The sequence below is a fragment of the Marmota marmota genome, unplaced genomic scaffold (assembly GCF_001458135.2).
Source record: "Marmota marmota marmota unplaced genomic scaffold, marMar, whole genome shotgun sequence".
NCBI classification, from domain to species: domain Eukaryota; kingdom Metazoa; phylum Chordata; class Mammalia; order Rodentia; family Sciuridae; genus Marmota; species Marmota marmota.
The window spans coordinates 11,317,090-11,344,170 of record NW_025999998.1 but is presented as its reverse complement, the minus strand read 5'-3'; the positions used below and the strand labels follow the sequence as shown (position 1 = coordinate 11,344,170).

At 43.3% G+C, this 27,081-nt stretch overlaps 1 protein-coding gene and 1 long non-coding RNA gene across 2 annotated transcripts in view; one reads left to right on the top strand and one right to left on the bottom strand.

Moving 5' to 3' along the window:
- Fxn (frataxin) overlaps positions 1 to 11,809 on the bottom strand; it is a 25,630-nt gene extending 13,821 nt beyond the window's left edge. The window contains exons 1-2 of the mRNA XM_015492905.2: positions 11,613 to 11,809; positions 3,634 to 3,731 (exon numbers count right to left, since the gene is read on the bottom strand). Coding sequence (XP_015348391.1) covers positions 3,634 to 3,731; positions 11,613 to 11,780 — 266 coding nt within the window. The 5' untranslated portion in view covers positions 11,781 to 11,809. The remainder of the gene's footprint in view (positions 1 to 3,633; positions 3,732 to 11,612) is intronic.
- Positions 11,810 to 17,184: 5,375 nt separating this feature from the next.
- On the top strand, positions 17,185 to 21,175 carry LOC125617899. Its single transcript, XR_007349030.1, has 3 exons — positions 17,185 to 18,413; positions 18,789 to 19,082; positions 20,769 to 21,175. It is a non-coding gene; the product is annotated as an uncharacterized LOC125617899 (long non-coding RNA).
- Positions 21,176 to 27,081: the final 5,906 nt, after the last annotated feature.

Sequence of the window (27,081 nt, the reverse complement as noted above, 5' to 3'; positions counted from 1 at the left end):
ATATATATATATATTTAGTTGTAGCTGGTTACAATACTTCCATTTCATTTATTTATTTTAATGTGGTGCTGAGGATCGAACCCAGGGCCCCTGCACATGTGAGGCGAGCACTCTACTGCTAAGCCACAACCCCAGCCCCCCACTTTTTAAAAAAAATATATATTTTTTTAGTTGTAGATGGACACAATACCTTTTATTTATTTATTTATTTTTTATGTGGTGCTGAGGATCAAACCCAGGGCCTCACACATGGTAGACACAACCCCAGCCCCCAATTCTACTCTTAGGGTACACTTAACAGAAATGCATACAGGTTCACCAAAAGACATGTTCACAGCAGAACTATCCTACAGCTTCAAGTTGGGAACTGCCCAAGTAACCACAGATAACACAATGCATAATAAATTGTGGTATATGACATAACAAAATAGAATTTTTTACAACTATAAGAACAATTTGAGCCAGACCCTGTCTCAAAATAAAATTTAAAAAGTGCTGGGGGTATACTGCTCCTGAATTCAATTCCCAGTATCACTAAAAAAAAAAAAAAAAAGAAAGAAAGAAAAAAGCAAGAACAATAAACAATATGGACTAGTTTCACAAACATAACACAATGAGAAGAAGTCACACACAAACATTTATACTTAACAATACAATATACATAAAGTAACAAAATAGGCAAAACTAATCCATGCTATTAGAAATCAGAATGTCAGTTACTCTATTAACCACCAGGAGGGAGAAGGGGCTTAGGGGCTTGCCTGCAGGGGCTGGTGACATGCTGTTTTTGAGCTGGGTACTGGTTACACAGGTATGTTCAGGATTTTTTGTTTTTGTTTTTGTTCAGTTTTGGAAACATTATCAAGGTGCACACATGACTTGGAGACATTCTATTCTATTTTTCAATATTGAAACATTGCTGTAAATCCAGAGAGAACATAGATTAGTTGTTGCAGGGGACAGGAAAAGGGATGAATTAGGTGTGACTGGTAACTGGTACAGGGTTTCTTTCTGGGGTAATGAAAATGTTCTGGAATTAGTAATGGTGACACTTGTATAACCCTGTGACTATACTACCCCCCCTCCCCCAAATTATGTATTTGATGGGCTCTGAATCATCATAATAAAACTATTGCTACACTGGGGGTATAGCTCAGCATGATTAAGGACCTGGGGTCCATTCCTGGAGTCACAAAACAAACAGAACATCCTACTGTTATAATAAGCAATCCTTCTAGGAGCTTTTGGCCCTGAGAGGATACATCTGTAGGTTGAGAGGTACACCAGACAGCTCCATATCTGAGAGTCCAACGGGGCTAAGGTAAGACACCAGTGGCTGCAGATAATTAATGTGCTGCCATGTACTCCTGCCATCCACTCTGAACGTGCCCCCTACTTCAAGGACAAGGTGGGGCAGGCTGCAGACTGAGCAGATAGGAGGGGTCTGTTCTTTAAAGAGAGTGGTGGTCTGGTAGGTTGTGATGGGCATTTTGAGAGTAAGATGGAGAGAATGGGAAAGGTGGGTTGATACTTGTCTTGAGGAATTGAGGAACACAAAAGATACACATCTCCTTTGGATCAAAAAAGTCAAAGTCCTAAAAATCTCTTGAGTCCAAAGTCAAGAGGATGACAGGTGCCAACAGCAGAGCGGGCCACTCAGGATGATGGTGTGCTCCCCAGAGGTCAAAAGGAGCCCCTGGGGAAGGGAGCTGGAATCGGGGCATTCTGCAAGGGCAGGGCATCCTCTCTACCCTCACAGGACTGCCTGGAGGGGTCAGAAGACAGCAGCAGAACATCTGTGAGGGAGGAGTGCTAGAAACAGGGCCAGAAACGGGTGCCTCCAAAGCAAACCCTTAAAATATGCAGCCCACAGTGCTGGCTTGGAGCTCTGTGGTAGGGGTCATGAATGCAGACACAGCAGGCTGGGACGGTCTGGGGGTGAGTGTGTGGCTCCTCAGGCTTTGTAAGCCATGCAGAGCCTGCAGTCAGTTTGGTGCTATGGAAACCTGGATGGCCAAGAGTCTGCCTACTGAGCATACAGCTCTCTGGGGATAGTTAGAATGGTCCTTTGTATAGGTGGCTCTCTGTTTCTTTTAACAAGTATAACAAAATTCTAAGAGCCAGGCAACAACTGATATGTTTGCAAGGAGAGGAAGTGAAAAGGAGCATTTGTGCAAATATGGAAAGTCAAAGGAAGAATCTAAGGTTTTGAACACAAAGGCCTGCCAAAAAGGGACCCAACCCTATTGCAAAATCAAATTGAGGGTATCACTGGTCCCCAATCTTAATAGTTTCATGACCTGAAGGTGCCTGTCTCTAGGTTCAGGGAGCTGGGGATGGGGACATGCAAAGAAATAGGCAGCTGGAGGCCTCCATGAAGGGAAGAAATCTGAATGAGGTATTGGCATGGGGGACTGGCTGGGAGTAAACAGATCAGAAGCATACTATGATTCGGGGGAAAATCCTGTCAGCAAAGAAAAATGAATCTGACCTAAAACTGCCTACTAGAGCCTTAAAAAGCCTTTGGCACCTCAGCCTGTGGTCAGCAGAACTGTGGGCTGTGAAGGCTGCTTGTCCCCAGGAAGTCTCGCTTCCTACGCCTGCCTTCCCTGAGCCGAGGGGGGCAATGGGCGAGGAGGAGGCTCCTGGAGGCTGAGCCAGGGATTTGTAGAGCACCATCCTCCATCCTGGGCTGCAGCAAGACCCCATTGCTGCCATAGGCCAGGAATGTGTTTCTTGTCCGAATGGGAGTATTATTGCAGTTAATCTGCCCTTTGCCATTACCATGTGTGTCTCTCAGTCAGAAGAAGCCATTCCTAGACCTGAGAGAGAGAGAGAGAGAATGGCATGTCACCCAGAAATCTTGGACTTTGAGGTGGATGCAGACCACATGGCTGTTTGGTTGGCTCTCTTGAGTCTGGGGGTGTATCCACGTGTGGAAGAAGGTCCTGTAGGTATCAGTTAGCTGCATAGATGGATAGGATAGACTGTAACAATGTCCAGCAGCTTTCCACAGGGAATCCACTGCCCATGTCTTTCAGGATACTCACTAGCCTGCATTTCCCAGACTGCCCTGTAGTCACAAGGATCATGTGACTAAGTTCTTCCCACTGGAGCGTGAGTGAGGGACAAGTGCCACTTACAACCCTTTGATGATTCCAGCCCTCTTCCTGTCAAATGGAACTTGGATGGGGACCAGGCCAAAACAATGCAGACAGCAAGGCTCTGACAGGAAAGGGCAGAACTGGAAGATACTAGCAGCCTGAGCCCCTCCACATTTCATGGAGGAATACCTACCCTGGGCAGTCTGGAGAGGGAGACACAAACCATCACTGGTTTAAGCCATTACATTTGGGGGTCTATTTGTTACAACAACATATTCTTAACTAGGATGCTGAAGAAAATACTAAAAAAATCTGGAAACAACCTAAATGTCCAACATGTAGGAATCGATTAAATGAATTATGAAACATCCATATAACTTAATACTATTTCATGAAAAATAATGTGGTAGATACTTAATGATGTGGAAAGGCACCTGAGAGGGTTGCCGCTTAGGGAGAAAACAGGTTCTAGACAGGACAGGCAGGGAGGAGAGAAGAAATCTCTCGGTGGAAGGTGTCTTAGTCTTACCCTGGGTTGCTGGAAGTTCCTGAGTTCCTCAAAGGCATCAAATAGACACTCTGCTTTTTGACATTCGGAATCTGGTTGAGGTAGTGGAGGTTCAAACTCTAAAAGAAGAACATAACATTACCATTTTTTTCAGTCTATTGCAATCCAATCACAAGTGGTTCCTATATTGTTACTTCTACATTTAGGAGTAACTATGTTATAATTTTTCAGGAATATTTCTTAGGATTTGCTTTCCACTTTTCTATAGTGCAATAAAATAGCTCTCTAAGTCTCTCACTAAGATCTTGCTGTTCAGTATGGTGCTCATAAGCCACGTGTAGCTATTTAAATTTAAGATAAAAATTTTAAGATAAAAATTTAAAAAGTAGTTTCTCAGCAGCACTGGCCACATTTTACGTGTCCTGAGGCCATATGTCATATGTGCTAGTGGTTCATATTGAACATTTTTATCATGGCAGGGGGTTCTACTGGGCAGTGTGGCTGCAGGCTATTCAGGTGATGTGGCAGTATTCCACTAATCCTATAATTTGACTCAGAAAAACATCAAAAGATAGCAAGAGGCGAAAGTCTGCTGGAGTCCGAAAGAGAAGCGGACTGCCATCTGACAGATCGTAATAGCAGGATCTGCAGGGGAGAATGTGACCTGTTGATTTTTTTCCTTCCCTAAGTGCTGGGCACCCAGGTGATGAGGTGTGAGTTCATAACCATTGGTTTTGCTGCAAATGACCAGCTGCAAAGACAGACAAAATTACAGACAGGAGAGAACTGAGAGCAAGGGAGAACAGTGGTGCAGTCAGCGTGGAGGCAGCTGGCCTGGGAGGTAGGAGGGAGGTGACAGAGTGAGGTGGGGGTAGCCAGGGGCTTCTGAAGGAGCTCAGCTGGCCTTCATCCAGGGAAGACACAGAGATCTTTAAGAGGTTAATGATAAGATTATACCCTTCAAAGGTCACTCTGGTGGTCAGAGACCTGTAGATATAGATCTTGAGTTAATAGCACCCTTGGCAAGATCAGAAAGGAGGCGGCTGAGGGAGCGTACAGGGCTGGAAGTAGGCAGAGGAGAGAGTTGGGAGGCCGAGTGCAAAGAGTGTTTAAAGGAGGTGGCTCTGAAGGAGAAGAGGGCAGACATAACAACACTGTTAGAGCTATCACAGTTTCTTTTTTTGGGGTACCAGGGATTGAACTCAGGGATGCTTAACCACTGAGCCACATCCCCAGCCCTTTTTATTTTTGAGACAGGATCTCTCTTAGTTGCTTAGGGCCTTGCTAAGTTGCTGAGGCTGGCTATGAACTCGCAATCCTCCTGCCTCAGCCTCCTGAGATGCTGAGATTACAGGCATGTGCCACCATGCCTGGGTCTATTGCACTTTCTAGAATGTTCTCTGTCTTCCTGGCCCTGCTTTCTGTGTTTATATGTATAGACTCATTTAGTTCTCATCATAATCCTGTGAGCATAGTACTACTTTATTGTCTTTACTCAAAAGAGGTAGGTTGCTACAAATGCTCGATTAGCGAATTATTCCTCGGGAATACAGGGTTAGGTCCTTGCAAGCCTCTAATGGCTATATGACTGTTTATGTGCATTTCTGGTTTCATATATGTTGTTGATTCATTAACAATGAACTTGGGACCTCAGCACTATAACTCACACTGAGCAAGATGAATCTCCTTGTGTTTACTTTCAGCACCAGGCTTGGGACCGTTTTAAACAATGACATCACCAACAGAAAACACAAAAACGTGAAAACATGGCACTGAACAGAACACGAAGATGACCCGTGCTCACACTGTGGGAGCTGGACCAAGACAGAGCAAAGTCCTGTTTCACCTCTGCTGGGAACGTGCTCTAAGGGGACTCAAACTTTTTGCCACTCTGAGCTTGCCTACTAAACAATCATGAGAGCCCTGAAGGTGCTGATTTGGGGCATCAAATTGTAGTAAATACACAAATTCAGAAGTACAGAATATTCAAATAATAAGGATGGATTGCATTTGTATTTTACAGATAAGAAAAATGAGGCACCAGAGGGTAACTCCCCCAAATCACACTGACAGAAAGGTATAAAGTGGTAGAGCTGGGATTGGACCAGAGCTATCTGCCACAAAGGAAAGAATCACAAGTCTGGGAATCAGAACAGGGTTCAAACATGAGGAGAAAGTGTTGGAGCATGCTGAGTTCCCCCTCTAGGGAATTTCCCTTCTTTCTTGGGTCCTGGTCTCTCAAATCCTAGCTGTCTCAGTCTCTCTGATACCTTCCCAAACCATTTCCCTCAGCATTGGGGATTGAACCCCAGGCCTCATACATGTTAGGCAAGTGATCTACCACTGGGCTACATCCCAGCCTTATTTTATTCTGAGACAAGGTCAAAGTTGCACAGGCTAACTTGAAATTTATAGTCTTCCTGCCTCTGCCTCCTGAGTAGTTGAGATTATTAGTATGTGTGGTGCTGAGCATTTAAAAAAAATTTTTATATAGTTTTGATGTGTTCTTATTGGAAAGTTTGGTCAAATGCAAGTTACTCATTGACAGTCAGCTATCAGAGTTTCTTTCTTTCTTTCTTTTTTTTTTTTTTTCATTTCTGGATGTTGGGGATTGAACTCTGGGCATTGCTAGGCTGAGCTACAGTCCCAGCCCCAGGTGTTTTTAATCATAATAAAAAACCTTTGTCAAATACTCCTTACCTTGTACTTAACCTGTTTTTTCCCCCCATCAATCTGACATATCTTGGGCTACTGCCAAATCTTTCAGGACCTGTGTTATTTTCTGAAGGAAGTGATCATGGTAATATTTGCTATAGACTGGTCATGAGGATTAAGCAAGAGAACCTGAATATCTCAAATACAGGGCCTCCGGGTGTTCAGTAGATGTGTTTTGAAAGGTGTCAACCAAAGGGTGGAGACCTGGAGGTGAAAGAGGCAAACTCCAACCTGAGAGTAGCAGATAGAATTCACAGGCTTCCTGCTGAAGCCACCCAGCAGCCAACCCTTCTACTTCCAGGTCTCCCCGAAGCCAACTGTGCTGTGGGTTTGCTGAGTCTCCATGGTCTAATGGATCTGTGTTCGCATGGGATGCATCTAGGAAATACTAGTGAGTTTCTAGGTTTCATGTCTCAGGCTCAGGACCCACATGACCCAGTTATCACCTACCCTGGGTAGGCCAGAAGGGAGGCCAGCCTTTATCCTGTTGCCCAGTCATTCTGGGCCCTATCTAACCACAACACTTGAAGAGTGAATCAGTCAGTACTCCTCCCTTGCTGGGGGAAAACAAAGGGGAATAAACACTTTGGAGACCAAACTTGTTGATCCTGGGCTAGCCCTTTGTCCAATAATTCCATCCTGAGAAATTTACTGGAAGGAAGGGAACAACTATCCATGCAGAGAAACACGAAGCAGCACGACAGTGGCAGAACTCTGCAATCTGATGAATGCCACCAAAAGGAGCCCAGATGAGGTGTGATCTATTCACCCAATAGGATAGTCTTCAGCAGGGAAAACAAGTAAAGGATGGCTGTGGGCATCAGTTGTCGATGATACTCAAAACCATTGTTAAACAGAAAGGGCGAGCCACAGCAGAATGTCTTGATGTCAACAACAGATATTTAAGGAGAAACACATCAGAGGTAAGACTCCCAGGAAAGGGGGGAGGTATAATGAACAGAACCCAGGATAGCAGGTTCCTCCAGGGGAGGGCACGGCAGTGCCTTCTGAGGCCCAGCACAGGCCTTCTGAGGAATAAACAAATTCTCTCAATCTGACATAGGTGACTTGGGTATCTACTGTCTTAGTCCCTTTGTGTTGCTATAATAAAATGCCATAAACGGTGTGGCTTATAAACAAGAGGAATTCCTCTTAACAGAGGCTGGAAATCCAAGATCAGGCACTGTTAGATCTGGTGTCTAGTAGGGGCCCGTTTTCTGGTTCATAGATGGCAACCTTTCAGTGTGTCCTCACTTGGTGGAAGGGACCAATGAGCTCCTTGGGCCATTCCACAGGGGCACTCATCAATTCTGAGAGCTCTATTCTCATGAGCTCATTATCTGCATTACCTGCCAAAGGCCCATCTCCTGCTGTCACCCTGGTGATTAGGTTTCAACATATGAATTTTGGGGGAACACAGCATTCAGACCCTAGCATTTATTATTTTATCTGTAAGCAACAGAGTTGCTTTTTGTTTTGTTGTGGGTTTTTTTGTTTATTTGTTTGTTTGGGTACTAGAGATTGAACCTAGGGGTGTTTTATCACTGAGTTACATCCCCAGCTCTTTTTATTTTTATATATTTTTTAAATATATATTTTTTAGTTGTAGTGAACACAATACCTTTATTTTATTTATTTATTTTTATGTGGTGCTGAGGATTGAACTCGGTGCCTCACATGTAGAAGGCAAATGCTCCACCATTGAGCTACAACCCCAGCCCCTTTATTTTTTATTTTGAGACAGGGTCTCACTAAGTTCCTGAGGGTCTGGCTAAGGTGCAGAGTCTGGCCTCAAACTTGTGATCTTCCTGTCTTAGCCTCCTAAGTCACTGGGATAACAGGAGAGTGCCACCTCCCCCAGCAATATGGATATTTTATATTCCTTTTGTGGGTATAAACTCATGTATAATGTCTCTGAAAGACAACAAAAAGGAATTTAATGTGAATTAGAGCACAGCCTGCTTGTTAGGCTTAAAACCTAATGGTAATGGAGTCATAGGGGATGGTTTTGTCCCTTTAGGAAAATGGGTGGATGTCTCAAGGCCATTCCAGGGATGCTGAAGTGGCTGTAGCAAGAGATTATGAAGACTGAAGAGTTAGGGCTAAGTTAAAGACCTTAGGTTAGGGCTGGAGTTGCGGCTCAGTGGTAGAACACTTGCCTGGCATGTGTGAGGCCCTGGGTTCAATCCTTAGCACCGCATATAGATAAATAAAATAAAAGATCCATTGACAACTAAAAAAATATTTAAAAAAAAGAGGAGGGTGTTTAAAACAAAACAAAACAAAACAAAACCTTAGGTTACCTCCTGCACAAATCTGTCTCCAGCATTAAGGTGAAAGGTTAAAGATGTTGGCCCTAGCTTCCTTTCCTTCAGGAACAGAGGCTGCCAGCAAAACCAGAGCCCTTGCCAGCCATCTGGGGATGGGGGCTGCAGAGCGGCACTCTTCAAAGCCATTCCTGTAGATTCTGGGTTCCTATGTGCAAGCTGACAATCAAGACATAGTACACACTGTACCCAGAGTTGCCCAGTGTGGTGGCCACCAGCCACAGTGACTGCTGTGTACTAGAAATGTGAGCAGCAAGACTGAGGAGCTAGAGTTTATGCTTCATTTAAATTAATTTAAAATGATTAGGTTGGGTGCAATGGCACAGGCCTGTAATCCCAGCGGCTCAGGAGGCTGAGACAGAAGAATTGTGGGAGTTCAAAACCAGCCTCAGCAATGGTGAGGTGCTAAGAAACTCAGTGAGACCTATTCTGAATAAAATACAAAATAAGGCTGGGGATGTGGCTCAGTGGTTGAGTGCCACTGAGTTCAATCCCTGGTACAAAAAAAAAAAAATCATAAAAAGTTATTTAAGAAAATTTAAGTATGTTTGAAATGACCTGAATATGTGAACCATTGTTTTCAATTGTGATTTTTTTCCCTCTTTTTGTGGTGCTGGGGACAGAACTCAGGGCCTCAGGCATACTGGACACATTCTGCCACTGAACTATATGCCCAGCCCCCAAACGTGATTTTTATAAACTCTAAATATAGCTCAAATATTTCCAGGGAAATTTAACATCTGAATTGGGATGTGCTGGAAGTGTATGAGTGTGGAAAAAGAAGGTAAGATATATTATTAATCATTCTAAAAATAATGATCACATGTTGAGATGATAATATTAGGATGTATTAGATTAAATAAACATATTACTAAAATTAATTTCATGTTTCTCTTTACTCTTCAATATAGCAATCAGAAAATTCTATATTATGTATTGGCTATTTCTGTTGCACAGCTGCTCTAGAAGTAGAAATAGGGGATAAAGAAAGAAGGATGGGCTAGGCGCGGTGGCTCATGCTTTTAATCCCAGTGGCGCAGGAGGCAGAGATAGAGGATCATGGGTTCGAAGCCAGCCTGAGCAACAGTGAGGCGCTCAGCAACTCAGTGAGACACTGTCTCTAAATAAAACACAAAATAGGGCTGGGGATGTGGCTCAGTGGTCAAGTGCCCCTGAGTTCAATTCCTGGTACCAAAAGTAAATAAATAAATAAATAAGAAAGAAGGATGGGGAAAGGCCTCCACATGAATTCAGGTCCTGATGAAGTTCAGAGTCCAAGGGCTCTTATAGACCAAACTGAGGACTCTCAAGGCTTTAAAAAGGATGGTGGTCTCAGTTGCCACACCATTCTCCAACTGCACAAGTACTCAAGATGTGCAAAGGAACTAGAATGAACAGGTTAAACAACTGTAATTAATTTATGATTGAAAAAAAGAGGTCCAGTGAGTGACCAAGGATGCCAATCACCTAGGCATCGCCAAATGACCCCTAAGCCCAGTGTACACCACCTGGGTGCCAGCACAATGCAGAGTGTGCTCCCCAGTCAATTGCCTGTACAGCTACTGGGTATCACCCCTTGTCGCTCTCCTAAGTTAAAAACTGCCACAAACTATAGTGGCCAAGGGTGCACAGAAGGTGAGTGCAACAAAGGAATGAGTGATAGAGGGGATCTGGGGACCCTCGTGGTCACACCTGCTTATTTTCCCAAAGAAACTGGGAAATCTATTTTCTAGGTCCCAGTTTTTGCAATGGTGGCAACCAATCCTAAAGTTTCTTCAAACACTGTGTGGGCTACATAACAAGTGTCGGTGGGCAACTTACGCTTAAATCCAAACCCTGGCCACCACTTACAAGTGGGGTTGGACCTCCTTTGTCTCCTGCAATACAGAGTTGTACCAGCCACTCACAACTGATCCAAGTCGGCCACCAGGCCTTTGCCGGTGTGGCTCCCTATCCTAGAATGCCCTCCACCACTACCTTGAATCCTGGGGACCACCGGCTTTCCCAGACCAGGGGTAGTTTTTCTTGGCTCCACAGCCATTCTTTGGGCTTCTTACTTTCAAATTATGGAGTGCCTGAATCACATACTTGTTTGCATCCTGAAGCACTGAAGTTTTACATGCTAGTACAATATAGCAGTCACTCAGGCAGGCAAAACGGATATCACCCTTTATCTCCTCTGTACAGAACACGAAGTTCAAGAGAGGCTCAGAGAGGTTGGGAGAAGCCCGAGGTCACCCAGGTCTACAGAATCCAAGAGCCAGAATTTGGAATCCAGATCGGGGTCGTTTTCCAAAAGCTGGACCCCAGCTCCCTGGCAGGTCTAACAGTTTCACCTCGCTGGAAGGAAGGGTTTCATTCACAAAATCCAGGCTTGAAAAGAGTATGTGGCCAGAGGATCATGAGTTCAAAGCCAGTCTCAGCAAAAGCAAGGCACTAAGCAACTGAGTGAGACACTGTCTCTAAATAAAATACAAAACAGGGCTGGGGATGTGGCTCAGTGGTCTGAGTGTTCCTGAGTTCAATCCTCAGTATCCCCTTCCTCCCCTCCCCCAAATTTATGTGTATATTTCTCTATACATTCCACATCAATAATACACACAAGAGCATTATATAATATTGCATATATTAATGTTATACTTCAATTCTCATGAAGGCAAGTGACAAGCTTCGAGATAGCCACAGCTCCCTCGAAACGGACCGGCCGTTTGCCCCGACTTTGCCAGGGCCGTTGGCTCGCAGTCGCATGGCAGGACAAAGTATGGAGCTTTCCAGAAGCCAGTGGAAACGTACCCCCGTCCGGGAAAGGAGGTCGCAAGGCCCCTGCCCGCTGCCCTCACCGCCCAGCACGTCCCCCAGTGTGTGCGCATGCCCGAGCGCGCCCCCGAGCGTCCTGCGTGCGCAGCGCCTCCCCCCGCGGGCGTATGGCCCGGGCAGCTGCGGGGCACGAATACTCACGGCTCCGCGGGGCGCACAGGCCGCGGCGGTCCCCACGCACAGTCCACGGCTGCTGCAAAAACGGGCTAGCTCCTCCGGGCGCGGGGTCCCGGTGTGGGCCTGGACCGGGCCGGAGGACGCCGACCGGGGCAGGAGGCCGGCGGCCGCGCGGCGCCCGAACGTCCACATGCTGCTCCGCTCTGCCACCCGCTCCACCCTCCCGCGCGGGAACGCGGCGGCGACACCTGGTGGCCGTGGGCCGCAGGCGCCGGGGTTGGGCTCCCGCGCTCAGGTCCATTCTTTAGTGGGGAAGCAGGCAGAGGGGGACCTCAGGAAGAACTTCCCAGCATTGTACTATCTTGTATTTAACAAAGCGCGGACCTTACCCCTTGGGTAGCATCTTGAATGTATAACCAAGGACCCTGACCTCAGGGAGACTTCAGCCTGGGGACCGGCCGCTGCAGAAATTCTGTACGGGAGGCAGTTGGGAACTGCGGCCTTGCGGGGGAACTGGATGTGCTGCAGGCTTCGAAACTGCTGGTCTGCACGTATAGGTCACATCAGTTAGGAAAAACCTCTCTGTGTCTTGTCTGTAAAATGGAGTTTTTATAAAAGTTTCCACATGTATAGAGTTGTGGGGGTAAAATGAGTTAATCCTTGTAAAGTTCTTTGAATAGGGACTGGTTCTTATTAACTGTACAATATATGTTAGCTATTACTGATATATTTTAAAAAGAAAGTTTAATTAGGGTATATGTTGCAAAGGAATACTTTTGGAAAATGTGAATACTTTTAAAAAATGTGAATACTTTTTGTGGGTGAACAGAGGAGATAGGAAGGTGCTGAAGTTCATTCCTCCTCTAGGTCTCAACTCAGATGTCAGATGTCACCTCCTGCAGAATCCCTTCATGAAACCAAACTTCTATGTCCCTACAGTGTGTCTTAGGCACCTTCTTTTGTTTCCACAGCCTGCAATTAAGTTGTTAGCTATCTTATTTTTCTAATATCTCCAACACAGAATAGACACTCAACTGATGAATGAAAACAAATGAAAGAATGACTGATATACTTCTTTATTGACCTCTTACTTCTTCTGGTGACTTTGTTTTGTGGCTCACTGCCAAGGAACAGTGTGGAACTAACTGATACTGATCAATCATAGTTTTCAGAGTAACTTCTTTCTTGAGGTATTTGCATTTTACCTGGAATCTCAAACCTTTAAGGACCCAAAGAATGAATTTAAAAAATCTTATTACCCCCAAATCTGAGATTTCTCCAGTTTATGCCAACTAAGAAAAATAGCATCGTCATACACCAAATGATTCTTGCTAGTAACTTGGGTGTCTCCTTTTCTATTTTATTTTATTTTTATTTTTTGGTACTAGGGATTGAACTCAGGGGCTCTCAACCACTGAGCCATATCCCCAGCCGTATTTTGTATTTTATTTACAGACAAGGTCTCACTGTTGCTGAGGCTGACTTTGAACCAACCCCTGAATCAGCCTCCTGAGCTGCTGGGATTACAGGTGAGCGCCTTGCTCCCTTTCTATTCTTTTCCCTTGCTCCCCACACCCAACTCATCAATGACTCCTGCATTAATTCTGCTTCAAAACGTATGCTGAGGGCTGGGGTTGTAGCTCAGTGGTAGAGCAATTGCCTAGCAATTCAATTCTCAGCACCACATATAAATAAATAAAATAAAGGTCCATTGACAACTAAACCAAACCAAACCAAAAACATATGCTGAATTGGCCCAATTTCTCTGTCTTGGAGTCCAGTCCTAGGCTGTTTTCTCTCATTTGGGTAACTGTATTAGCCTTGTAGCAGGACTTTCTGGAAGAGTTTTTTCTTTTTCCTTTCTCCACACAGAGGGCTCTGTGATTTCTGTTAAATGGAGTTTTTGGGAGGCCACTGTCTTGGGATAAATTCCTACACTAGGCCTCAACAGACCAGGCCTAACCAGAATGGATTTACCTTTACTAGGAACCACATAATCAAACTTTAAAACAAGCCAGGTTTTGCTGAATATGGTGATATATACTTGTAATTCCAGTGATTTGTGAGGATGAAGCGGGAGAATCGAAAGTTCAAGGCCAGCGGGGGCAATTATGTGAGACTCTGTTTCAAAAAAAGGGCTAGGAATATAGCTCTGTGGCAGAGTGCTCTTATGTTTATTTCCAGTGTCCAAAACAAACAAGCAAGCAAACAAACAAAATACCAAGGCAGATTTCCAAAAACTAGTAAGTGACCTGAGCTGGCATAAGGAAGTCCCCTCTGCTTTAACTGTATACATTTTTTTTGTTCTTTTTTTTTTTTTGTGTGTGTGTGTGTGTGTGTGCGTGTGCATGCACGCTACTGGGAATTGAACCCAGGGTGCTCTTCTAATGAGCCACATTCCAAGTGCTTTTTATTTTTATTCTGAGACAAGTTCTCGCTAAGTTGCTGAGGATGGCTCTAAATTTGTGATGCTCCTGCCTCAGCCTACCAACTAGCTGGGATTATGGGTGTGCACCATTTCACCATTTCATTTCAATTTTCTGACAGTGTTCATTCCCTTAACAAGCATTTACTGTATACCAATGCACAATTCTAATACTGAAGATAGGCTCATGAACAAAATAAAAATCCTTGTTCTTGAGGAATTTATATTCTAAGATCACCAGTGGCCTAATAGTTTCTCTTAAATGATGTGTCACTTATGGCCTGGGACTATCTGGCTGAGTTTTGATTAGATAAGGAAGGGAGAAATGGCAGCTGTTCTTACTCCTACACATGTTTGAAAGGGAGTCTATCTGGTCTGCACAATGTCTGGGGTTGTCACTGTAGTTCTTTGCATTGAGAACACATCAGTACTCAAGGAGTCAGCCAGGTGAAGTGGCACATGCCTGTAATCCCAGTAACTGGTGCGGATGAAGCAGGAGGATTGCATGTTTGAGATCAACCTCAGCAACATAGCAAGGCCCTAAGAGTGAGGCCCTGTATGAAAATATAAAAAAATAAATAAAAATAAAGGACTGGGATGTGGCTTAGTGGTTAAGCGACCCTGGATTTAAGTGCCAAAGGAGGGGGGAGTTAAAAGTTGGATATAATGGTATACACCTGTAATCCCAGTGATTAGGGAGTCTAAGACAGGAGGATCTCAAGTTCAAGGCCAGCTTCAGCAACTTAGTAAGACCCTTAGCAACTTAGACCTTGTCTCAAAAAAGGGACACTGGGGATGTAGCTCAGTGGTAAATTGTCCCTGGGTTAGATCCCCAGTACCAAAAAAAAAAAAAACAAAAAAACAAAAAATAAACAAAACCCTCCCAAACCTCAAGGACTCAGATAATGGCCAGAGGAAGCTTCTGCCCAAAGGGTCTTGAGTGTGGTTGGGAGACAAGAGCAGCACAGGTGCTGATGGCACTGGTGAGGAGGTGTCACCTGCCTTGGGGTAGCATTTCTTCTGATTTCCCATAGAAAGCTTCCTATCTTCCTCTTGTTGGATAAAAAAACCTGAGGTTTTAAAAAATTTTTTTGGTACTTGGGATTGAACTCAGGGGCACTCGACCACTGAGCCACATCTCCAGCCCTATTTTGTATTTTATTTAGAGACAGAGTCTCACTGAGTTGCTTAGTGGCTCACTTTTGCTAAGGCTGGCTTTGAACTCATGATCCTCCTGCCTCAGCCTCCTAAGTGGCTGGGATTACAGGTATGCACTACGATGCCTGGCTCCCAAGGGTTTTTTTAAGAAGTATAGTTTTCTTGTGTTAAAGGAAAGGCTGTGTGCATAGGTGAGTTTGTAGCAAGTACTAATATAATCCTTTTAGATTTGTCAGATGCAGAAATGAAGGTCCAGAGAGTTTGACATGCCCATTGATTAAAGTGGAACTAGAACCCATGCTTTCTGACCCAGTGTTCTTCCCCTACAGTCTTAGTTAAATCTCTCTAGTTAAGTGTCTAGTCCCAGGAAGAGCTCTGACTGGAATGTGGTCCACTCCTTGGAGTAATCACTTTCGCTAATGGGGTGGCCAGTGTCTATTTTATGTTGCTATAACATAATACCTGAGCCTGGGTAACTTATTAAGAGCAAAACTTTATGTCTCACAATGCTAGAAGCCAGAAGTCCAAGATCAAGTCACTGGCAAGTTTGGTTTCTGGTGAGGCCTGGTGGCCTGGTCTGTTTCCAAAATGGCGCCTTAAATACTGAATCCTTTGGAGGGGAAGAGTGCTGTTCCTCACATGGCAGAAAGGCAGAAGAGAGCGAACCACCCCACAAGCTATTTTTATTAATCCATTTACAACGTCAGCACCTTCAAAACCTAAGCACCTTCCAAAAGGCCACATCTCCCTATACTCCTATATTAGAGGTTCACATTTCAACATGAATATTTGGAAATGACAGGAGCATTCAAACTCAGAAGCCAGTTCAGAGGCAGGGCATATTACATGATGAAGAGGGCTAGAGAATCTTCTAGGGCACCCTAAAAGGGAAAGCTATTCCAGTTCACCTGAGAGAACAAAACCCTAAGTCTCTAAATTCTCCCTCATTTTTGCTTAGCTGTGAGATTTGACTCAGTGCTCTGATTTTTCCTGCCGGGTAGTGACCAGCCCACTGTATTTACTTGGACTCACTGATAGGAGAGATTGTCCATGTGTTCTTCTCCAACATTTGCCAAGGGCAAAGTTTTCTGTACTGAGGGATGAGAAATAGGAGTATGTCCCAGGAGACTGATTATGGCTCCACTGCCTGAATCCAAACTCTGGAATGGCATTTAATACATTACCTTGAGCTTAATATAGATTGAGTTCATAATATATTCAGCAAGTTAATCAATCAATACTTCTGAAATGTTTTGAAAATGTGAAACCTGTAAATAATTTAAATAATAGGCTAATCATTGAAATGATCAGTGGCCAGAGAAAAGAAGGTTTGGATTTATTTACTGAGAATGGCTCCCTTCAGGGTCCCTTGGGTCCTTTGATTCTTGCTGTGACAGAATTAAGAGAACATTTGGCAGAATTTTCTCTCTTTTACAAAAAAAAATTTTTTGAGAAGATTTGAGGGGACAAGAGGAAAAAAGCATGTGATATATCTGAAATACCACTATAATGTTGATTAAGGAATCTAATTTAGCCATCTTACTCCAGAATTCTTTTTATCACTGACTAGATATATCAATTTCTTCTACCCTCATTTAAATAATTTTGTCTTCCCGATGGTTCCCTCTTGTATTATTTTGCTTGGACTGCTAAAACAAGACACCATATGCTAGGCATAGTGGCACACGCCTGAAATCCCAGTGACTCAGAAGATTGAGGCAGAGGATCCCAAGTTCAAGGCCAGTCTGGGCAACTTGGTGTCTATGGCTGAATAAAACTCTATTGTGCCAGGTGAGGTGGTGCACATTTATAATCCCAGCAGCTCAGAAGGCGGAGGTGGGAGGATTGCGAGTTCAAAGCCAGCCTCAGCAATTCAGTGAGTCCTTAAGCAATTCAGCGAGACCCTGTCTCTAAGTAAAATATAAAAAAGGGCTGGGGATGTGGCTCAGTGGTTAAGCACCCCTGGGTCCAATCCCTGGTACCAAAATAAAATACAATACAAACAAACAAAAATCTCCATTGTGTGTATATATATATATCACATCTTCTTTATCCATTCATCCGTAATGGATACCTAGGCTGTTTCCATAGTTTGACTCTTGTGAATTATTCAGCCATCAACAGGGGTATATATGTATCACTGTAGAATGACTTTAATTCTTCAGGATAAATACTGAGGAGTGGTATAGCTGGGTCATATGGTGGTTCCATGCCCACTCTTTTGTGGAACCTCCATGCTGATTTCCACGGTGGTTGTACTCTATTTACATTTCCATAAACAGTATAAAAGTGGTCCTTTTTTTTTCCACATCCTCTCCAGCATTTATTATTGTTTGTACAAGTTGTCTTTTTTAAAAATTTTGACGTAGAGATGGGGACCCTGCTGTATCTGGATGGAAACTGCCACGGGCACGACACCCACACTCATTCTCTGGTAAATGTCTAGCAGATCTTTTTGGGAATTTCATCTCAGAGTGACAAGAATGTGACCCTTGTGTCATCTTAAGGATGAGAAAACATAGGTCCCCAAGGACTCCAAAATTCTGATAAGGCCTGAAGATCCCTTACCTACTGAATTGATGCTGATGGTATCTTTGAAGAGAAGAAGGCACCTTCTAACAAGGAGGCAGCTGAGCACAGGGACACAGTAGTGACAGCACCTATTTGATCCTGGGAGGAAACTGAAGGCTTCTTGTAATGGTTCATGTGGACAAGAGGGGAACGGCTTCCACAGCAGAGGGACATAACCTTAGAATCCACTCACCTCAAGGAAGTGATCTTAGCCACATACTTGGTGTTTAATTAAACAGAAGGGGGGAGATGCTGAGAGCCATAGCCGAGTCCGAATGACGCATGGCATTTTTGCCAGAATGGAGTGGTTGAGAGGTGATGCCAGCAAGCCATTGAGATGATAATGGTTATGTTAAGCTGTATATATTAGACCCCTGCTGTCCGCCTGGGCTTGCTACTTTAGAGTTCTCGCAGGAATTCCCGGAGAGTTCCCATTGATTGGGGAAATGCAGGGAGAGGGATTTCCGGTTGGTGTGTGGTGTGTCCGGAGAGAAGGCCGCCTGCGTGGTTCGCGGGAGTGCGGAGAATAAAGGAGTTCCTGTTTTGAACCTACAAGGCTGTGTGGCGGCTGGGTTAATTTGTGCCCAGCCAGAGTGCGGCAATTGGAGAAGCTAAAAGAAAACATTGGCATCATCTTATGGGATGGTGAATCCTTCAGTTCTAACCTACAGGTTGATACTTCCTTCTACTTTAAAAAAAATTTTTTAAATGTTTTTTGTTATTTTTAATTGTATATGACAGTAGAGTGTATTTTGACATATTAAACATACATGGAGTATAATTTTCAATTCTTGTGGTTGTACATGATGTGGAATTATACTGGTTGTGTATTCATATACGAACATTGGAAAGTAATGTCTGATTCTTTCTACTATCTCCTATTTTTCTTAATACATTGTAAACATTAAAGTCTCAGGCATTCTGGTTATTTGGAGCCTCATAATAATCCTTCCAGCAGAAACTTAGCTGGTGTTATATAATTATTTCTCATTTGAATCTAATACTTTTTCTCCATCTTGCAAAGTCCTTTCATGTGTCCTACTCAGTTACAGGAAAATCATAAATACTTTGCCACACGTCACTGCTGCAAATCACCGGGATTCCTCTGCCTGTGTTTATCTATGTATTGTGTTGCTCCTGGAGGATTGCCCAGAATTAACTCTTTAATAACCAGACAGGACCTTTCAGCCTCTGCTTCAGGATTGAAATCCGGTGAACATCTTCAACTCTTCTCTGGATCTGAGAGTTCACATAAGAGAAAACAGAGTTTATGTTCCAGGCATACAAACTATGGAACACCAAGTCCATTTCCTACCCTGCTCATCCAGCAAGGGAAATAGGTCTGTAAGAATATTGTTGAAAATTTAAAAAAGAGGACATTGTTTACTGATATTATTTCCTGATCATTTATGTAATAATATATGTTATATTTCAATTGCACTGAACAAGCTATTGTATTGATCTAGAATTAAATCATTCTGATCATGCCCTATTTTCTCTCTCTATAAGAGGTGGCTTGTACTTATCAGGAAATGACACTGGCCTTCTTATAAGCCATTTAAATCAAGTTGCTTTCTAAAGCCATTCAGTGTTCCTCATAATTTGCAGGATAAAATGTAAAATCTGAATTTCTTAGCAAAAAAAAAAGGAAGTGATCTTATATTTATTCCCAGATTTATCATTATTTGCTTAAATAATTTAAAGTTGCAGAAAATTTAAAAGAATCTAAATGGCTAACATTTAGAAGATTCATTAAATAAAGTATACTACATCCAAATAAATAAAAATTTCTTTGTAATTGTAGATGGATAGAATGCCTTTATTTTATTTGTTTATTTTTATGTGGTCTAAGGATCAAACCCAGTGCCTCACACATGCTAGGCAAAGTGCTCTGCCACTGAGCTGCAGCCCCAGTCCCAAGTTGTCATTCTTGAGAGCTAATTAATAGCAAACAATAAGTCAAGCCTTGCCATGTTGTTCCTGAGCAGGGTTTCTCAGTAGTGGTACTATTGCTGTTTGGCCTGGGTGCTTCTCTGCTGTGGAGGCTGTCCCATACATCCTGAAATGTTTAGCGGAATCACTGGCCTGTCCCCACTAGATGGCAGCAGTATTAGTTCCCCAGACAACAGAATGCTTTACAATTTATATTATACATATAGAGCCCAATTTATAACAAATTAAAAAATTAAAAAAAAAAGAATGTAGAAAGGATAGAAGAATGCATTGGGCATTATTACCCTATGTACATATATAACTATATGACAGGTGTGATCTACATCATGTATAATCAGAAGAATGAGAAATTATTATATATGATGTATCAAAGTGCATTCTATATTCATATATAACTAATTAAAACAAATCAAAAAATTAAAAACAAACAAACTGTGACAGGCAAAAAAGTTTCCCCACATTGCCAAAAGGTCCCTTGTGGGTGAGGTGAGGTTTCAAATTGCCTCTAATTGAGAAACACTGTTCTAGTGTAATTCTGAATTAAAGGCCCAGAGCAATATTTTTGTCCTATTTATGAATTTTAGATAATTTTCATAACTGTTCATATCCCTGCAAACTTGGTCTATTTTTAATCTGAATTTCAGTTTCTTCACCTGCAAAATAGACTAATGCCCTCTACCCTGAGGACTGAGTGCTTAAGGACTGGGTGAAACAGCATGTGCCAAAGAGCAATCAGCAAATGTTACCAGCTATACACCTGGCTTCATGGAGGGTCTTGGGGTGTTTTGAGAAGCATGTTTACACACACTTGTGGCTGCAGGGAGTAGGAGGCCCTCCTGGGACCACTTTGGCCAAACACAGACATCTAGCCTGTACTTTCAGGCGCTGCAGGCTGGTGGGGGTGTCACTGAGATGCTGTTAGGTGCAGTTCCCTGGAGCTGATAGGCTTCTCCTCACACTTCATGATCCATCTCCTGGACTAGAAGCTGGCGGTCTCCACAAGTTAGGTGAGTGTTACTTCCTTTCCCTTTGGGCAGCACTGCATGCCAACTCTCTTCTTTCTCCCTCACCAGGTGAGCACTGCAGTCCCTCTACTGCTATCTTCACTCTGGGAGAAGCTGGTCCCTTGTTGAGGACCCAGGGCGAGGCACATGAGGTGAGGAGCTGAGGCATCCAGCCAAAACCTGGAATGGAAAGGCGGCTTGTCGACAACCATGAGCAAGGAGACCGATCCTCTTGCAGCCCTGACCCACCGCTGACAACAACTGCATGAGAGACCCTGAGCCAGAACCTCAGAGAAGCATTGGTCTCACATCCTAGACCTGAGAATAAGGACCAGACATGCTCTCTGCTCTGCCTGCCATCACTAGGCACGGTGCAAAGTGCTTGACAGATATCTAATGTATTTCTGCTAATAGTCATGCTGAGGACACTATTGTCTCCATTTTCTTAAAGTAAATATATTTATTTTTTAGTCATGGATGAACCTTTATTTAATTTAATTAGTTAATTAATCAATTTTTGGTACCAGGCACTGAACTCTGGGGCACTCGACCACTGAGTCACATCCCACCCCTATTTTGTATTTTATTTAGAGATAGGGTCTCACTGAATTGCTAAGCACCTCATTTTTGCTGAGGCTGGCTTTGAACTCGTGATCCTCCTGACTCATCCTCTTGAGCAGCTGGGATTACAGGTGTGCATCACTGTGCCCGGCCTTTATTTTTATTTATTTATTTGCATGCAGTGCTGGGAATTGAACCCAGTGCCTCATACATGCTAGGCAAGTGCTCTATCACTGAGCCACAACCCCAACCCTTTGTCTCCATTTCATGGAACAACATTCAGAGGTTAGTTAATTCACTTGTCCAAATCCTCCAGTTACCAGGTCCTCAAGCTGGGACTCAAACTTGTGTCAGTTAGTTGTCATGTTATTCCACCTGTCCTTTGCTCTTTCCAAATGAGGCTTGTAAAAATCACCAGCACCCCTTTTCCTTCCTGGTTTTCCCCTCCACTTCATTCCTAAGCAATGACATTCACTGAGCTCCTTGGCTAAGAGCTGTATGTCTCCCTCTGTCACCTTTGGTAGGTCAAATGGTGGCATCATCCTGCTTGGGTCTGGTCCCTTTCACAGAGTTAGTACCTGGCACACCCTGGGCGCCACCTTGCCGGGCATAATTGCCTTATTTTGATTGAAGCGTCCATGCACTGTTAGCCTACACAATGCTGTTAGATTGGATAAAGACAAAGGAGATGTATTTTATAAAACCTATGATTGAGCTGGCACAAGCCTGTAATCCCAGCAACTAGGGAAGCTGAGGCAGGAGCCAGCCTTAGCAACTTAGCAAGGTGCTAAGCAACTCAGTGAGACCCTGTCTCTAAATAAAATATAAAAAAGGGCTGGGGATGTGCCTCAATGATTGAGTACTCCTGGGTTCAATCCCCAGTACCAACCCCCCCACCCCACCCCGAGAAACCTATAATTGAGCATGGCACATTTCAAACATTATTTAGATAGAGAACACTATGTCAATCTGAAAATCCTAGAGAGGACCCGAATCTTTGCCAAAAAGTTCTGTGAATCAGCGGCTGGGGATGTGGCTCAAGCGGTAGGGCGTTCGCCTGGCATGCGTGCGGCCTGGGTTCTATCCTCAGCACCACATATAAACAAAAATGTATGTCCGCCAAAAAAACTAAAAAATAAATATTAAAAAATTCTCTCTCTCTTAAAAAAAAAAAAAAAGATCTGTGAATCAGGATCAAAGAATTGGGTTTATGAGGCTGGAGCTGTGCTCACACACCTTCACATCCTCACTTTTCACCAAATTTCCTTTAGAAGAAGGGCCAGAGACCCAGGTCTCTGGTTCACATTCTGCTCTGAGAATGTCTATCTTCACCTTTCCCTTTTTAGTTTAATTTAATTAATTTATTTTTTGGCATTGGAGATTGAACAGGGTTGGGGGGGCGCTCTGCCAGTGAGCTACATACCTAGTTCCCTTTTATTTATTTATTTTTTAAATTTTGAAACAGAATCTGCTAAACTGTTCAGACCGACTTTGAACCTGTGATCTTCTTGCTTCCCGAATAGTTGGGATGTACTCAGCATCCTTGGATTAAATTCCAAGCTCCCAAGGCTAGTCTCCAACTCGCCATCCTCCTGCCCCAGCCTCCTGAGTTGCTGGGATTACAGGAGTACACCAATGCTGCATCCGGCTCTCGCCTTTCACTTTCTAAAATTTGATGAGTCCTTAAGTTCTAGAGGCTGGAAGTTCTGAGTAGAGGTCTCCTCTGCCCTGGAGAGACCTCCTCAAACCCCTAACAGTGACTGGAGTGGCCTTATCTCGACCTTTGGGCTGATCCTTGAGCCCCAATAGGTGAAGAGTTGTCTCAGCAAAGAGAGGAAGAGTGGAGCAGGCAGAGGGGACTTCTGGACAGACCCAGAGGCTGGAGGAGAAAGGCAACAATGCCTGAGAAGCTTAAAAGGTGAATCAGGTAGACTCCTGCTCAGCAGGACTGAGCAGGGCCAGTAACTTGCCCCTAAGATTGCAATCTTCATTTTTTTTTTCTTTTTTTCCTAAAAAACTCCAAGTTAAGCATTTTTTGTACCTTACAGGTCTGGTTTGTCTCCAGGCCCCATAGTCCCTTATAATGGATACAAACTTGTCAAACTTCCTGCATTTTCTAAATTCTGGAACTGGCCTTGGGTACCACTGAATACTTCCTTTGTCTTGCTGTATTATATAGTTTTGATGTGAAGAGCTATGTAACTATTAGGATAATTGAATTGGGGTTTCTCACTTCTCAACTCTTTGCTCTATGAGCTATGATGCATTGGTGCTTGGGGTGGGAAAACATGGATGGGTTTAAATCCAGGGTACATGCCCCAGTGCTGTGGGGTTCAGGCAGGTGTTGGGAATGAGTGGCAGGCCCTACCAAAATCTTGGCCTTCTTGGCTTTTTCTTTTCTTTTTTTTTTTTTTTTTAAAGAGAGAGAGAGAGAGAATTTTTTAATATTTGTTTTTCAGTTTTCGGCGGACACAACATCTTTGTTTGTATGTGGTGCTGAGGATCGAACCCGGCCGCACGCATGCCAGGCGAGCGTGCTACCGCTTAAGCCACATCCCCAGCCCACTTGGCTTTTTCTTTCCAGCTGTTGCTGAAGACAGCATTAAGTGTCATTTCACTTTTTTCTTAGTGCTGATGTAAGAAAACCCATAGTGGGAACAGGATGATAAATGGCAACTGTCATTAGCCCTGAACTGTGGGACAGTGGGGAGGGTGAGAGGGTGGTGAAGTTGGGGGGTGAAGTACAGGGAAATGCCATGTAAGGTGCACTTCGGCCCAGTTAAATGGTGTCCTACTGTGTGTAGGATATTCCAACAGACAAATGTGGAGGATTTGGGGCATATGAAACTCATGAATTGTTAAATTTGAAAAATAATTCTCAAAATGTAAAATATACTGTACAGGCTACTATAATGTAGGTCAAATACTATGTGTTTACAGACTCATTCAGTGGTTTTTTTTTTTGTTTTTTTTGTTTTTTTGGTGCTGGGGATCGAACCCAGGGCTTCCTGCTTCTAAACTTTGTGTGTTAGAATCACCCGGGGGAACTTTTAATAATTTTCATGCCCAACTCACACATCTGACCAATTAAAGCAATCTCTGGAAGTAGGACCAGTCATCAGTATCTTTAAATTTTTTTTTTTTTAGTTGTTGATGGACCTTTATTTTATTAATTTATTTATAGGAGGTGCTGAAAATGGAACCCAGTGCCTCACACATGTGAGGCAAGTGCTTTACCACTGAGCCACAACCCCAGTTCATCAGTATCTTTTTTTTAACATTCCAAATGGTTCCTTTGTGTACTTAATGTTGAGATCAGGCATGGTGGTGAATGCCTGTAATCCCAGCTACTTCAGAGGTTGAGGCAGGAGGATCACAAGTTGGAGACCAATCTGGACAACTTGTTGAGATCTCAAAGAATAAAATAAAAAATAAAAAAGGGCTGGGGATGTAACTTAGTGATAGGGCACCCCTGTTTCAGTCCCTGGTACTGCAAAACAGACAACCTTCCCCCACAAAACCCAAGGAATTTAGTGGAAAGATACATAAAAGAAACTGAAAGACCAGGAGGCTGACCAGGATAGGAACCAGGGAAACACATTGGCCAACAGCTACAGAAACACATGAGAGGCCTTTTAAGGTGCTGTCTTGGATGACTCATTTATAAATGCCTCTAGTGCCCAGGGTTTCTGAGATTCAAATTCCTGGGCTGGGGGTGAAGTGCGATGGTAGAACATTTGCCTAGCATGTGTGAGATCCTGGGTTCAAACAAACAAAACAGCAACCAATATTTAAATTCCCAAGAGAAACGGCTTGGCCTGTCTTCAGCCATGTGCCCACACCTGAATTTGACTCAATGGGTGAGTCTTGATTGAAAGCCCCAAAGAACCTGATCAAACAGCACAGGAGTAGTCCCTCCAAGGTAAAACGAAAGGTTGTTATGGGCCAAACTTTAGGTGCCTTAACCAGACAACCTCCATTTTACCCTGAGACTCCATTTCCTATGAGAAATACTTCTCCCATGAGAAAACCCAGCCTATGTAACCTACCTCCTGCTAAGTACACCCTATGTGGCAAAACATAGCAGTTGAAAAAGTTCCTGGTATTCTTATACAATGTATTATTAAGCAATATATTTATAAGATGTTCTTTTTTTAGTTCCCATTTTTCTTGGGCAGTGTACTGTACCCCGAAGTGGGTCAGAATGACCCACTTCCTACGTTGCTATGGTTTTGACTTACTGGTAGCTTATATTTTTTTAGCTATAAAAATGTACCCTACCTTCTGCAAAGGGTTGAAGTTTGCAGAGGTGACTTGGTTACTGCCCTTTTGACCCACCGACAAATAGTTCCATGTCTTGCTTCAAGACTGACCCGGTGATTTATTTCTGATGTGCCACAACAGGGTCATTATCAGAAAGGGAAAACTTCCAAATATAGAAAAGGGATTTTATAATAATTGTCTCTATTTTGTTGATTTCAACATTATACAAGTGGTGGCGCATGCCTGTAATGCCAGTAGCTCTGGAGGCTGAGGCAGGAGGATCATGAGTTCAAAATCAGCCTCAGCAAAAGTGAGGCCTAACCAACTCAGTGGTTAGGCCTATTTTTAAATAAAATACAAAATAGGGCTGGGAATGTGGCTCAGTGGATGAGTGCTCCTGAGTTCAATCCCTGGTACTCCCCCTCCAAAACAAACAAACAAACAAACAAACAACAACACATTATACAAATTGTATTAGTCAGTTTTTTTTTTTTTTGCTGTGACTCAAAAGGACCCAACCAGAACAATTGTAAGGGAGGAAAAGTTTATTTAAGGGCTCATGGTTTCAGAGGTCTTAGTCCATAAAGCTGACTCCATTCCTTGGGTATTGAGGTGAGGCAGAACATCATGGCAGAAGGGGGTGGCAAAGGGAAGCAGCTCACATAAGAGAGCACAATAGAGCATATATATGTAAATATATGCCCCAAAGCCACACCCCAAGTCCCACCTCCTCCAGCCACACCCTACCACTTCAGTTACCACTCAGTTAATCCCAATCAGGAGATTAATTCACTGATTGGGTTTAGACTATTACAACCCAATCATTTCTCCTCTGAACCTTCTTGCATTGTCTCACACGTGAGCTTTTGGGGGACACCTCACATCCAAATCATAACACAAGTTGCACATAATACAAAAATAAATGTATTTGTGAAAAACCAATGTCCTATCTCATTCTATTTTTTAAATATATATTTTTTAGTTATAGATGGACAAATACCTTTATTTTATTTACTTTTACGTGGTGCTGAGGATTGAACCCAGTGCCTCACACGTGCTAGGTGAGTTCTCTACCACTGAGCCACAACCTCAGCCCCGGGATTGAGTTATATACCAAGGCTTTTTTATTTGTTTTAAAATTTTGAGGCAGGGTCTTGCTATGTTGTTGAAGATGGCTTTGAACTTGCAATCTTCCTGCTTCAGCCTCTTAAATAGCTGAGATTAGAGGTGTGTATTTTAGCCCTTGTCCAGCACAGGCTTCATAAATGAAGGTTCAGTATGTGAGAAATCCTTAGGGAGTTTGAATTAAAGAGACAGGCTCTAATTACCTTTTTTTAAAAATTGATTTTATTTTTTTAAATACACAACAGCAAAATGCATTACAATTCTTATTTCACATATAAGAGCACAATTTTTCATATCTTTGTATATAAAACCAGCTCCAGGACGGCTTCTCCTAGCTCTAGTCTCCAGCAACCTATTAGAGTATCGAGGTTTACTGAAGAGGCGAGAGAGAGAGAGAGAGAGAGAGAGAGAGAGAGAGAGAGAGAGAGAGAGA